We start from the raw sequence: 13,710 nt of genomic DNA, 5'->3' as shown, positions 1-13,710 counted from the left end.
GACGTACCTGTGTCCTCTCTCTCGTAGAAAGTCTGCACCAAATGTGGGATCGAAGCCTCCCCTGGCCAGAAGCGGCCCCTGTGGCTGTGTAAGATCTGCAGTGAGCAAAGAGAGGTAGGGCTAAAGCGTGCTGGGCCGGGGTGGGCCGGGCCCCACTTGCACGGGGCACAGGCAGGAGCTTGTCCTGAGGGATGATCCCTAAGGAGCCACCACTAAGGATGTCCAGGGGAGACGTGTGGGAAGGACAGCATGCTGGCTTGTCCATCTCCCCGTGCAGAGATGGCAGGATCCTGTTCTATGCCTTATGGGGTCCAGGGTTGCAGTAGAAACCTCAGCTGTGTACGCATGTGGCATTTGGTGGGGAGGGCGATTGTGACTGGAGTAATAGGAGCCACTCCAACTCAGCTAAGCACTTGACACTGCGCTAAGGTCCTTGGATCTGTGCGCTTCTTTTCCCTTCTGCAACGCCATAGCTGGATACAGTTCTTACCCCTCTTCCTGGTGGGGAAATGGAGACGCACGAGGCTAAGTGACCTTTGGGTACTAAACTATTGGCAAGGAAACAGGGCTGGCGACCACGTGCGTCCATGACTTCCCATGCTGTTGTCACCACCCACAGGTCCCTTCTAGCACAACTGGACGCCTTTAGGGCTTCCACTCTTCCAGACTTTCAGGCCTTCGAGAGGACATGTAAGGAAACCCAGGTAGATGGTGTTAGATTGTCTCGAGACCATTTGAGTGTGAGCTGACTGAGATCCATTCCCAAAACTGTTCACCAAATGCCACAGTAGTGTCTGACATGGTCTAAATCTGTTCCTGTGAGTCTTGTAAAACAGATGAGATATACTAACATTTAACCTTGACAATGACAAATACACCACTCTGGGCTGCCATAATGATGTCCAAAGCTATGTGACTTTGTATAATCGTCTTTCTTATCATTTAAACCTCAAAAATAATAAAGATTTCCTTAGCTGTGTCACTTAAAGCTTTTTGAGTATATTTAGTGAGTTCCCATGTGTCACATGACATCTTTTCAATCTAACAGATACAATAAAGAGACTAAATGACAAGGGTTATGTCGTCCAGTTTTGACCACTTTCTGAGGGTTAGTCAGGACTGTGAGGCAGTAGCAGACGGGTGAGGCGGGACCTAGAACTGTGTTTCCAACCCCTGGGCCCAGGCTTTCTTCTCTACCCAAGGTGGGAATGAAGCCACACAGAGCAGGCCAAGGCAGTCCGTTTCTGAGTGAGGCAGGAGGAACCTCTGGCTCTTCATAGATTGATGCAGCTTCAATTTATGTTGCTTGGCACGTAGTATGTGCTTTTCATCTGAGGATCTATCAGCTGTTTTCCTTTCTGGAAAAATTTCAGCCATACCACTCTTGAAATGCCATGCTGCCCTTCCGTCCCTTCTGGAGATCGTATATTTTAAAACCTCCCAATCCGTCCTTTTGCAGCTCTCAGGCATTCTCCTTGCTGAATAGTTTGGGTTGGTGGCTCCTCCACAAGGGTCCGAGGTCCCCTGGGGCAGAGCCAGGCATCCTGAGTATATGGCAAGCTGCTAGTCCCCTCCGTGGGGACAACGGGATTATTCCCAGAGCGTGGGAGCCGGCCCGCTGTGTGCGCAGCTGCCCGCTCTCATATGCACTCCCGCCGTGGGGCTGGGCCCTGCTGTTTTCAGCCTCCTTTCCCAGGTGGGAAACCCCCACCTCAGCCCCATTTTTAGTGATTTGGCTGTAGCCTCCCCACCTCCTGGGGGATGGTTTAAGTTCCCATATCCAGGAAGATCCATCTCCCAGCTGTCTCCACCTGCTTCTGGGCTCAAAGCTCCACAGGCAGTACACTCTACACTCAAAATAGCATGTAGCTGGGCGTGGTGACACACACCTGTGATCTCAGCACTCCGGAGGCAAAGGCAGCCTGAGCTACCATCAAGAAACTGTCCCCCAAAAGAAAAAAATACCCACCAAGTAGTTTCGGATCCACTAAGAGATGTATCTTGTTTTTGAATATTAATAAGTTGGCTTGTTGCTTTTAAAATATTTCCACCTGTCACTGCTGTGCGTCTGGACGGCAGAGGCAGCAGGCAGGGTCTCCAAGTATAGACTGGCATTTGGTCCCGCCTGATGGTCCCTCATTCCTCATCCCCAGATGGTGATGATGACACCTACTCCACAGAACTGTGAGGGTTCAGCATGCTCAGGGCAGTGTGCTGACTATCCTCTATAGATTTTAGAGGTTGTCCTTCATCCCAGCCAGACGTTCTTTCTTTGAACTGGGGTCTTCCTGGTCTTCCATTTTTAAAATATATATTTGATTTATTTTTATTTATTTAAGAGAGAGAAAGATACATACAGAGACAGAGCGAATTGGGCACATCAAGGACCCCAGCCACTGCAAACGAATTCCAGATGCATGCTCCTCGTGCATCTGCCTTGCGTGAGTCCTGGAGAATCGAACTGGGATCCTTTGGCTTTGCAGGGAAACGCCTTAGCCTTAACCACTGAAGCTCTTTTAAGATTCAGTTAGCACTGGGCGTGGTGGCGCACACATTTAATCCTAGGACTGGGGTGGGGGGCACAGAAGACTGGGGGAGTGCAGAGGTAGGATTACTGTGAGTTTAAAGCTGGTTCTGGAACTACAGGGTGAGCTCCAGGTCAGCTCAGACCAGAGTGAGACTCTACCTTGAAGGGAGAAAAAAAAAAAAAAAAGATGTGGGCTTGGGCAGAAGAGATGGCTGAGCGGTTAAGGCACTTGCCTGTGAAGCCAAAGGACCCAGGTTCAATTCCCCAGGACCCACGTAAGCCAGATGCACAAAATGGCACATGCATCTGGAGTTTATTTTCCAGAGACTAGAGGCCCTGATGTGCCCATTCTCCTTCTCTCTCTCTTAAATAAAAGATATTAAAAATAAAGATGTGCCAGGCGTTTGGGCGCATGCCTTTAATCCCAGCACTCGGGAGGCAGAGGTAGAAGGATCGCTGTGAGTTCAAGGCCACCCACAGACTACATAGTGAATTCCAGGTCAGCCTGGGCCAGAGTGAAACCCTACCTTGAAAAACCAAATAAATAAATAATATGTGAGCTGGGGAGATGGCTCAGGAACTAAGGTGCTTGCCTGCAAGGCCTAACAACCCAGGTTCGATTCCCCAGTACCCACGTAAAAGCCAAATGTGCAGTGGCGCATGCATCTGGAGTTCATTTGCAGCTGCTGGAGGCCCTGGCGCACCATTCTGTCTGTGGTACATGTCTTTAATCTCAGGACTCAAAAGGCTGAGGGAGGAGGGTGAGTTTGGTGCCAGTCTGGGGTACAGAGTGAATTCCAGGTCAGCCTGGGCTAGAGTAAAGACCCTGCCTCAAAACAACAACAACAAAAAGAGAAGTTAAAGGTACAGAGTATCCACAGACAGAAAATTGCACCTCAGCAGGTTGAGATAATGATCACAGGTGAGCCAGAGGCCAAGAAACAGCAAGGAAAAGATATAAGGAAAGGAGAATTCCACTAACTTGAACCACTTAGTAACGGGTTGCCCAGGCCACTGCTGTTACCTAACTCCTCACAAATTGCTGCCACATGCCTTAAGATCCGGAGCTACCCAACGCAGCAAGGTCCTCCACCAGCCTGTCTATCTCCAGCATGCTCCCATTTCCAGAAAAGTCTGAAATAGCTTCAGATATGTTTTCTTATCGTCCCTAAAGCAGAGACTAGGGGGCTGTGCATTATGCTGTGCGCTTATCCTTAACTTTTTGGGAGCTGATAAAGCTCAGCCCAAGCAAGGTCTCCATGGCCTTGGGCATTCCGTGGGTGTTTAGTGCATGTGCGTGGAGCTAGGAATGTGTGAGGTCGATGGGCCAGGGGTACCGTGTTCATGTGCCGGCGTCTGCTCTCTGCCTTTGGAGAAGGGGGCCAGTGCAGTTGGTTGTTTTTTTTTTTTCTCTCTTCAAAAAATACCTAATCATAACAAGGAGATAGTTAAAGAGAAAGGGCATCTAAAATGTCAGATTTGAAGCTCCACACAGCTGCTTCCGGGGCTGCGATACGAATTTGGAGCTCTGTCCCACTGCAAATGGCAAATGGTAATGGAAGAACTTGGGTTTCTGATGGAAACTCTTGTGCCGCTCTGCCCAAGTACTCTTATCTCCCTCTCCTCGTGAACCTCACTTCCATCAGCTCTGGCTGTAATTGCAAGTCGTTCCTCTGGAGTGGGCCGAAGGCTGGCTGGAAGTTTCTAAGGCTGGTGAGCTGGCGCTGCTGCCGGCTTAATGTACTTAGAAGGAGCCGCGATGGGAGCCCTTGGGCCTGCTTCTGAATCTGCAATCTAATGCATTTATTCATCTGAGCATTTGATGCATATTTATTGAGCATCTTCTTTGTGCCAGACAAAACAGTTTTTAAAATGAGAGGTAAAACACAAACACAGGAAGGTATGTCCTGCAACCTCCCAGATGGTGATGTGGTGCTCGAGGGGGGGGGGTAAGGGGTGCTGCTCAAATGTCTGTGTTCTCATCTGTTGAAAGCCATAAAAGGTTTTTTTTGTTTTTGTTTTTCTTTTTTTCCAAGGCAGGGTCTTACTCTAGCTTGCCTTTAATCCCAGCATTTGGGAGGCATAGGTAGGAGGATCACTGTGAGTTCAAGGCCACTCTGAGACTATATAGTAAATCCAGGTCAGCCTGGGCCAGAGTGAGACCTGGTACCCACGTAAAGCTAGATGCACAAGGTGGCAAATACGTTCAGAAGCTAGAGGCCCTGGTGCGCCCATGCTGTCTGTCTCTCACACACGCACTCTTTCAAATAAGTAAACAAATAAAATATTTTTTTAATTTTTAAATGAAAACTTAACCTGGGCCCTTTGGCTTTGCATGCAAGTGCCTTAACCGCTAAGCCATCTCTCCAGCCTAAGTTTTCATTTTCTAAGCTACGTACATTTTAGCACTAGGCATGGCAGCATGTTCGTAATCTCAGCACTTGGGAGGTACAGACGGAAGGATCATGAGTCCAAGGTCATTCTTGGTGCATAGCAAGTTCAATACCAGACTAGGCTACTTGAGACTCTGTCTCAAAAAAAAAAAAAAAAGTAAAATGCATCATTTTTCTCTTTTTTAGTTATAAAATTAATATACATCATTGAGGAGTGTAGACAAGATATAGAAAAATATAAAGAGGGCTGGAGAGATGGCTTAGTGGTTAAGCGCTTGCCTGAGAAGCCTAAGGACCCCCAGTTCGAGGCTCGACTCCTCAGGACCCACGTTAGCCAGATGCACAAGGGGCCGCACACGTCTGGAGTTCGTTTGCAGTGGCTGGAGGCCCTGGTGCGCCCATTCTCTCTCTCTCTCTCTATCTGCCTCTTTCTCTGTCTGTCACTCTCAAATAAATAAACAAGAAAGATTAAAAAAGAAAACATTAAAATATATATATATATATATATATATATATGTATGTATATGTATATGTATATATAAAGAGAGCTAGATGGCTTGGCAGTTAAGGAACATGCCTGTGAAGCCTAAGGATCCAGGTTTGGTTTTCCAGGTCCCATGTAAGCCAGATGCACATGGTGGTACATTAGTCTGGAGTTTGTTTGCAGCAGTTAGAGGCCCTGGCATGCCCATTCTCTCTCTAATAAATAAATAATAAATATATATATATATATATATATATATATCTAACGAAATACATACCAGAAATTGATAATTTTATAAACAACCAGTTAATATTTCAGTATATTTACTCCCAACCTTTTAGAAAATATTATTTATTTATTTACAAGGAAAGAAAGAGAATAGACAAGCCAGGGCCTCTTGCCACCGCAAAGAACTCCAAATACACATGTCACTTTGTGCATGTGATGGCTTTCTGTGGATATTGGGGAATCAAAACCAGGACATCAGGCTTTGTAAGCGAGTGCCTTTAACTATTGAATCATCTCTCCAGCCCAACTTCCAACCTGCTATATGCTTTTTTAAAGTCGGTTGAACTTGTTTGTTTTGGTCTTTGGCTTTCTGAGGTAGTGTCTTCCTCTAGCCCAAACTGACCTGAAATTTACCATGTAGTCTCAGGATGGCCTCGAACTCAGCAGTCCTCCTACCTCTGCCTTCCAAGTGCTGGGATTAAAGGTGTGCACCACCATGACCAACTACTTGTATGTGTATGTTTTTATAAGTTTATTTATGTAAGAGAGAAAGAAGCAGAGAGAGAGAGTATGGGCATGCCAGGGCCCCCTGCCACTGCAAACAAACTCCAGACACATGCACCACTTTGCACATCTGGCTTTATGTGAGTACTGGGGAGTCAAACACAGGCCATCAGGCTTTGTAAGCAAGCCCCTTCAGCCACTGAGCCATCTTTCCAGCCCTGAACCTGTTTCAAAAACTGACATATTATCACAAATATTTCCCAGTATAATCAGAACCTTGAACAGTCTTAGACATACAGTCATACAGTCATACCTTCCTTTTGTGTGTGACATTTAGGTTGTGTTGTTATTTTTGTTTGTGGAGCTTTCGTTTCTTTGTTGGTTTTTTGGATACAGTGTTTCATGTCACCCAGGCTGTCCTGGGACTCACTGCTGTAGCCAAGGATGACCTTAACCTAGTGATCCTCCTACCTCCACCTCCAAGTGCTAGGATTACAGGAGTGCACTTTGCAGGACACTTAAGTTATTTTTATTTCCTTCTCTTAATAATAAATATACATGTAGCTATTTGCCTTCATTCTTCTTTTTCTTGGTCCTGGGATGGAACCCAGGGCCTCATGCATGTTAAACACTCCACCACTGAGCTACTCCTAGCTCTTTGCCTGCATTTTATATTGCAACCTCAGAATATTTTTTTATTTTATTTTAGTTTTAGTTTTAGTTATTTGAGGCAGGGTTTCACTGTAGCCCAGGCTGACCTGGAATACACTATGTTGTCTCAGGGTGGCCTCGAACTTATAGCAATTCTCCTACCTCTGCCTCCAAAGTGCCGGGATTAAAAGCATGCACCACCATGCCCAGCTCAGAATGGTTTCTTAGAGTGGGGGGAGGGGAACACTCAACACCAGTGTTTAATTTCCCACTTATAGACCCTGAATTGCTATTTTTATTTATCTCAATTCGCTGCTGTATAATTTGATGCATTTTTTTAAAAATAGGATCATACCTGAGCCTTTCATTATCTGGTAATTGTTGCCTTAATGTAAAAAATAACAGTTTGATATACAATTGATCGTAATCCATCCTGGCCCACAGTTCAGCAGCTTTTTACCCCCTCATCTGCCAGCCACATGGAGAAGCCGCAGCATGAGGAACAACTGGCAAATGCAATAGCTAGGAGGGAGGACTGGGACGAAGGAGTGAGAGAGCCCAGCACAGCTGTGACTGTGGTCTCCATAAGAGTTTTCAATTAATTAATTAATTAGAAGATGCACTAGAAGGAATAGAAGCCACATAGGGCAGGCAGGACCTTTGAAAAAGTACAGACAGATTGGAAAGGGAACAAGAGGAGCCATTTTCATTTGTAGATAAATGAAAAGTATTAATGAATTGTGAAGCCCAGCTGCGCTGCAGTCCTTCCCTAGAGCGAGGAACCCTGCCATTCGCGTTAACGGACACAGCTGTTGCCTTATCCTTTGTGTGTCAAAATCTTGTTTATGTTTCTAACTGGTGTCCCCAGTATCTGCTTGCCCCCTTGACTTGTTTCTTTCTTGTTTGTTTGGAGTTTTTAAGTTGTTTTATCAAGGCCGGGTCTCACTCTAGCCCTCAATGACCTAGAACTAACTCTGTAGCCACAGGCTGGCTTCAAGCTGTCAGGGATCCTCTGAGCTCAGCCCCGAGTGCTGCCTTCACTTCTTCTGTTCTACCCGTCATTTGGCACTGTCCTGCTTCAGCCTCCTGAGTGCTGGGGTGTTAGCCAGCGTGACCAGCTGTGGATACCAGGCCCATCTCTCACTGCCTGCTGCCTCGCCGTCTCCGTTCCCCTGTGCCCTGGCTCGTTTTTGGTCACTGACCTGGTCTCCTTGCTGGCAGGTTAATAAGCACTGACATGTGTTCAAGGTTCAAAGAAAGAACAAAGGAAGCAAACAGGGCCCAGTGTGCTGCCTAAACAGCTCTTTGGGCTCACCCATGAGGGCAGAGGGATAGAGTGACAAGCTCCAGGAGGCAGGAATGTCACAGTGCAGAGAAAGAGAGGTCAGGACAAGCTAAATGCAGCATGAGAAGATGGACATGGTGGCACATACCTGCACTCACAGCTCCTCAGTGGACTGAAGGAGGAGGGTTGATTGAGATCAGAAATGCAGACCTGCCTGGGCAACATAGCAAGACCTCAAAAAAAAGAAAAAAAACAAGCCTTTATTTTTAAGGCCAGCCATGGTGGCTCACTCCTTTAATCCCAACATTTGGGATTAAAATCCCTGCTTTAATCCCAGAGGTAGGAGGATTACCAGGAATTTGTAACCAGCCTGGGACTACAGAGTGAATTCCGGGATAGCCTGGTTAGAGTAAGACCCAACCACAAATAAATAAATAAATGAATAAATAAATATAGTTTTGAAAATACGTTTGTATCTAGTCTAAAGATTCAACAAAACCAATACTCATTAGCCACTGAGCAGGTCAAGATCTAAACCCTTACCCTGCCTACATGTGACATCAATAAGATGGAACTGCGCGTGTGTTTGTACCTTGCTGCTTTTATCATTGTGCTTTTGAAACTTGCCATCCTCATGCCTGTGGCTGGGTGTGTCCCTCTCACAGCTGTCTGTGGTCTCCTGCCTACCTTTCCATCCTCATGTTGGTGGCTGCAGGGACTCTGTTTCTTTGGCTGTTGGGGATAATTGATAATTCTCCTCTAATCATTCATGTCTCCCCAAACAGAGGAGAGTTTCTCCAGAACTTATAGTTTCTCTTGGACCATGAAACATGCTCATGTTCAACTTTCACAGGTGATTCCCAGCCACTTCGCAGAGTAGCTGGGCCAAGAAGAGTATCCCAACAGTTTAAGACCCGGTCCCCGACCCCTGCCAGGCAGGCAGGCAGGCAGGCTGGCAGGCCAACCCGGGGCGATCACAACACACTCAGCCCCTCTGTGGCCTCCTGTGCTGCTCTCTTTTTCTTTCACCTACCTTCAGGGGTATGTTTCTTTTTGTTGTTGTTGTTGTAGTTTTGTTTTTTAGTTTATTTTCAAGGAGGGAGGGGAAGAGAGAGAGGTGTGCCAGGGCCTCCAGCCACTGCACGTGAACTCCAGATACATGCGCCACTCTGTGCATCTGCCTTTACATGGCACTGGGGAATCAAACCTGGCTCATGAGACTTTGCAGGCAAGGGCCTAAGCTGCTAAGCCATGGGTGTGTTTCTTGGAATGGAGAGAAATGGCACTGGGCCCTTCGAGTCACAGCACTAGCTTTGCAGCCTGAACATTCGTTACATTTATTGTTTAGCCTTTCTTCCCCTTCCATTAAAGGAACAACAAAAAAAAAAATCTAGTGACTCATTCAAGGTGGTCTTGCAATCAGTGGAAAGGTTAATTGGAATCTAGATTCCCCAGGGTTCTAGAAGCGATTTTTCCAGTCTCTAACAGGTAGCGCTGGCATACAAAGGCTTCTAAGGATACAAGCTTTATTATCCAAGGAGGTACGCCATGAAGGGGTGAAGACCAATTTGTAAGTAATTGAAAGCTGATTAATACAATTAGAGCACTCTTCCCTGTTCGCCTTTGCTTGGCGGTCATGATTTCACACACATCCTGATTAGAACTCAGCAGAGGCCTCTCTGCAGCTGACACTTGCCAAGGCTCCCGCAGTGTTTTGCATATAAAGGTGCTTAGGAAATGTTTGTTGATAGGAAGGGAAATTTGTAAAGAAATGTTCCTCTGATCCCTTTAGAACCTCTTCCCGCAGCCTTTTGATCCCCCACCCCATCACAAGTCTTATCACAGGAACCCTGGGCAGGGCCTGGAAGGACCCTCTGCGCCCTCCTCCCACCCCATTGAAAGAGAAATGTGGGGGCTGAAGAGATGGCTCAGTGGTTAAGGCACTTGCCTGTGAAGCCCAGTGACACAGGCTCCATTCCCCAGTACCCGCATACAGCCAGATGCTCAAAGTGGCACATGCATCTGGAGTAGATTTGCAGTGGCTGGAGGTCCTGGCATACCCATTCTTTCTTCCTCCTTCCCTCTTTTCCCTCCCTCTGTCTTCTCTCTGTCTCTCTCTGCTCACAAATAAATAAATTTAAAAATACTAAAAAAAAAAAAAAGACTAAAAACAAATAAGCCAGGTGTGATGGTACACACCTTTAATCCCAGCACTTGGGAGGCAGAGGGAGGGCCATTGTGAGTTTGGGGTCAGCCTGAGACTATATGGTAAATTCCAGGTTATCCTGGGCTAGAGCAAGACCCTACCTCAAAGAAAGGAAAGGAAAGGAAAGAAAGAAAAGGAAAGAGAAAAAAGAAAAGAAAGAAATTTGGGGAATGGGATAGGGAAAGGGAACGTGGCTTCTTTCCAGTGCATCCATCCTGAAGGTGTCCAGCACATCCCTGGGGTCTTCCACTGGGAGAGCCCACCTCTGGGAGGGCTTCATGGCCTGTAGCAGGTCTGGAGACTCCGAGCCCCTCCCCCCGCCCCAAGCACATGCCTGTGGGAACTAGTCGTGCCAGCCAAGCCCAGCAAACTCAGCACCTGCCTCTGGGCAGGCAGCCTATTTCGCTGCAGGCTGCCATCTGCCTTGCCATACTCATTGTCTCTTGCAGTTTGGATTTTTGATGCAAACAGCTTTGCTCGAGGGCCCCCTCCACAGGCCTGTGAGCGCGCTCAGGAGTGGGTGGCTGGTGCCGGGGCAGGTGGCTGCCTAAATGCCTTACCATCTGTGCCTGGCTTGATCTGGGCTGCTGTTGTGATGTTCCTGGGGGACCCGGATGGTCACACTTCCTCAGTGTGTTGGTCACCTCCCACGTTGCTACAGCTCTGCCAAGCAGTCCCTTATCAGCGCTGCTGCCTCCCGGCCTCCTACACAGGAACAAGTAGCCGCAGGAAGAGGCTTGCGGTGCCCACGAGGTCACAGACTAGTGTGCCCCAAATAGACTGCACCCCTCCCTGTCACTTGCTTGGGGTATTTGTCTCAGCCTCTGATTGGAGGGAGAGTTTTGCTCTGAGATGCTAGCAGACCTCAGAGGAAACTTCATTCCCATGCTGTGAGTCTCTAGACTGGTTGTCCTAATCTCTGTGCACCAGGGAGGCCGGTCGTTGACAGCAGACATTAGCCATGCTGCAGCCCAAGCAATGAGCATCCTCACAGGAGCCCAGCAAGGGATGTACAGGATCTGTTGCCCCCACCTCCCCTTGACAGGTGGAATAACTGAGGCTAAGAGAAAGGAGGTCATTTCCATAAAGACACCAAGGAATGTGTGGATGGAGCTGGCAGTTAAGCCACTTGTGACTGCCTGCTTGCTTACTTGCTTGCTTCCTTCCTTCCTTCTTTCTTTTTTGAGGTAGGGTTTTGCTGTATCCCAGGCTGACCTGAAACTCACTATGTATTCTCAGAGTGGCCTTGAACTCACAGCGATCCTCCTACCTCTGCCTCCCAAGTGCTGGAATTAAAGGCGTGTACCACCACACCCAGCTAACACGGCTGCTTTCTATTCACTCATTCATTCATCTAATATAACCCTATTGCTAGGCACTGTTATAGGCCCTCAGGAAACAGCAGTGAATAAAAACAGTCAGTTCAAGGCCACCCTGAGACTCCATAGTGAATTCCAGGTCAGCCTGGGCTAGAATGAGACCCTACCTCAAAAAAAAAAAACAGAGCCGGGCATGGTGGCGCACGCCTTTAATTCCGGCCCTCGGGAGAGGTAGGAGGATTGCCGTGAGTTCAAGGCCACCCTGAGACCCCATAGTGAATTCCAGGTCAGCCTGGGCTGGAGTAAGACCCTATCTCAGAAAACCAAAAAAAAAAAAAAAAAAAACCCAGCCAAATAACCCTCTCTGGACTTACATATTCTAGCAGGGGCTAGAGATGACAGTTAAAACATGAGCAAACTGGGCGTGGGGGCGCACGCCTTTAATCCCAGCACTTGGAAGTTGGAAGGCAGAGGTAGGAGGATCACCGTGAGTTTGACGCCACCCCTGAGTCTACATAGTGAATCCCAGGTCAGCCTGGGCTAAAGCGAAACCCTACCTCAGAAAAAAAAAAAAAAAAACATGAGCAAGTTAGTATGCAAAGAGATTATGTAGTCTGTTGGATTCTGAATGGGCAGAAGGGTCTGAAGTGTAGGGAGGTTGCAATGTTAATATAGACCAGCCACATGTCATACCCATTAGGGTAGCTCTTATAAGAAAAGAGAAAATCCAAAATGTTGGTGAGGATGTGGAGAAACAGGAGCCCTGTGCCCTAGTGGTGGAAGTGTAAAATGGTATAGACAACAGCAGTAAATCCTCAAAAAACTTGCGCAGAATTACCCTACTATCAAGCATTTCTAGTTCTGGGTGTTTACCTTAGCTGATATTTAGGGCACCAGCAGATATGGTACTTCAAGTTCATAGCACCATTATTCCCAAGAGTTCAACCAGTGTCTGTCGACAGGCAAATGAATAGACAGAGTGTGTTAGACACATAATGGTACTCATGTTATTTGGCCTCAAAAAGGAAAGAATGCTGACACATGCTGCGTCATGGATGGGCCCCAAGGACACACTAGGTGAAGTAAGCCAGCTGTAAAAGGACAGCTACTGTGTGATTCCACGTAGACGAGGTACCCAAGGCTGGCAAGTTCATGGGGACAGAAAGTCGAAGGTGACTGCTAGGGGCTCGCACATGTCACGGGTGCCGAGCTTTGGTCTAGGAAGCGGCTCCGTGCGCGGAGGGTGCATGCGCTAACACAGCAGCGAGCAGGCACTTAGTGCCACCGAACTGTGCACCTGACTACGGTCATAGTGGCACAGGTAGGTGCTGTGTATTCCAGCATGGGACAAAATAAGTGCGGGGGACATTTTCTTGTTGCTACGACGAAAGCAACTTAAGAAACGAAGGGTGGCTGGGCATGGTAGTGCACACCTTTAATCCCAGCACTTGGGAGGCAGAGGTAGGAGGGTGGCTGCGAGTTTGAGGCCAGCCTGAGACGACATAGTGAATTCCAGGTGCCTGGGCTAGAGTGAGACGCTATCTCAAAAAACTGGAGAGCAAAAAAAGAAAGGAAGGAAGGAAGGAGCTAGGTGTGGTGGTGCACGTCTTTAATCTCAGCACTCTACATAGTGAATTCCAGGTCAGGCTGGACTAGAGTGAAATCCTATCTTGAAAAAAAAGGAAGAGTTATTTTGGCTCATGATTTGAAGAGATGCAGACCAGCTTGAGGAAAGCATGGTGGCGGGAGCTTGAGGCATGTGGTCACATTGTATCCAGTCAGGAAGCAGAGAAAGGTGAACACTGGGGCTCAGCTCCATTTCTCCCTTTTGTCAGGGTTTTTTTTTTGTTGTTGTTGTTGTTGTTGTTGTTTTTTGAGGTATAATTTTGCTCTATCCCACACTGACCTGGAATTCACTATGTGGTCTCAGACTGGACTCAAATTCAAGATGATCCTTCTACCTATCTCTGCCTCCCCAGTGCTAGGATTAAAGCGTGCCAATGTGCTCAGCTTTTTTTTTTTTTAATTGCACATATGATTATTCTTTATTGACTTCATTTTTTTGTTTTTTAAATACTCTTTTTTTAATTTATTATTTATATACACAGTGTAT

At 47.2% G+C, this 13,710-nt stretch overlaps 1 protein-coding gene across 6 annotated transcripts in view; it reads left to right on the top strand.

Moving 5' to 3' along the window:
• The window catches only part of Rph3al (rabphilin 3A like (without C2 domains)), a 192,495-nt gene that overhangs the window by 134,476 nt on the left and 44,309 nt on the right, over window positions 1-13,710 (top strand). For 5 of the 6 annotated variants that reach the window (XM_045158492.1, XM_045158494.1, XM_045158495.1 and 2 more), the window contains one exon: window positions 28-114. The exons of the other annotated variant lie outside the window; for it this stretch is intronic. In XM_045158492.1, the coding sequence (XP_045014427.1) occupies window positions 28-114 (87 nt within the window). The remainder of the gene's footprint in view (window positions 1-27; window positions 115-13,710) is intronic. 6 annotated transcript variants of the gene reach the window in all.

This window comes from Jaculus jaculus, chromosome 9 (genome assembly GCF_020740685.1).
Source record: "Jaculus jaculus isolate mJacJac1 chromosome 9, mJacJac1.mat.Y.cur, whole genome shotgun sequence".
Taxonomy (NCBI): Eukaryota; Metazoa; Chordata; class Mammalia; order Rodentia; family Dipodidae; genus Jaculus; species Jaculus jaculus.
This window is presented reverse-complemented; position numbering and strand designations above follow the sequence as displayed.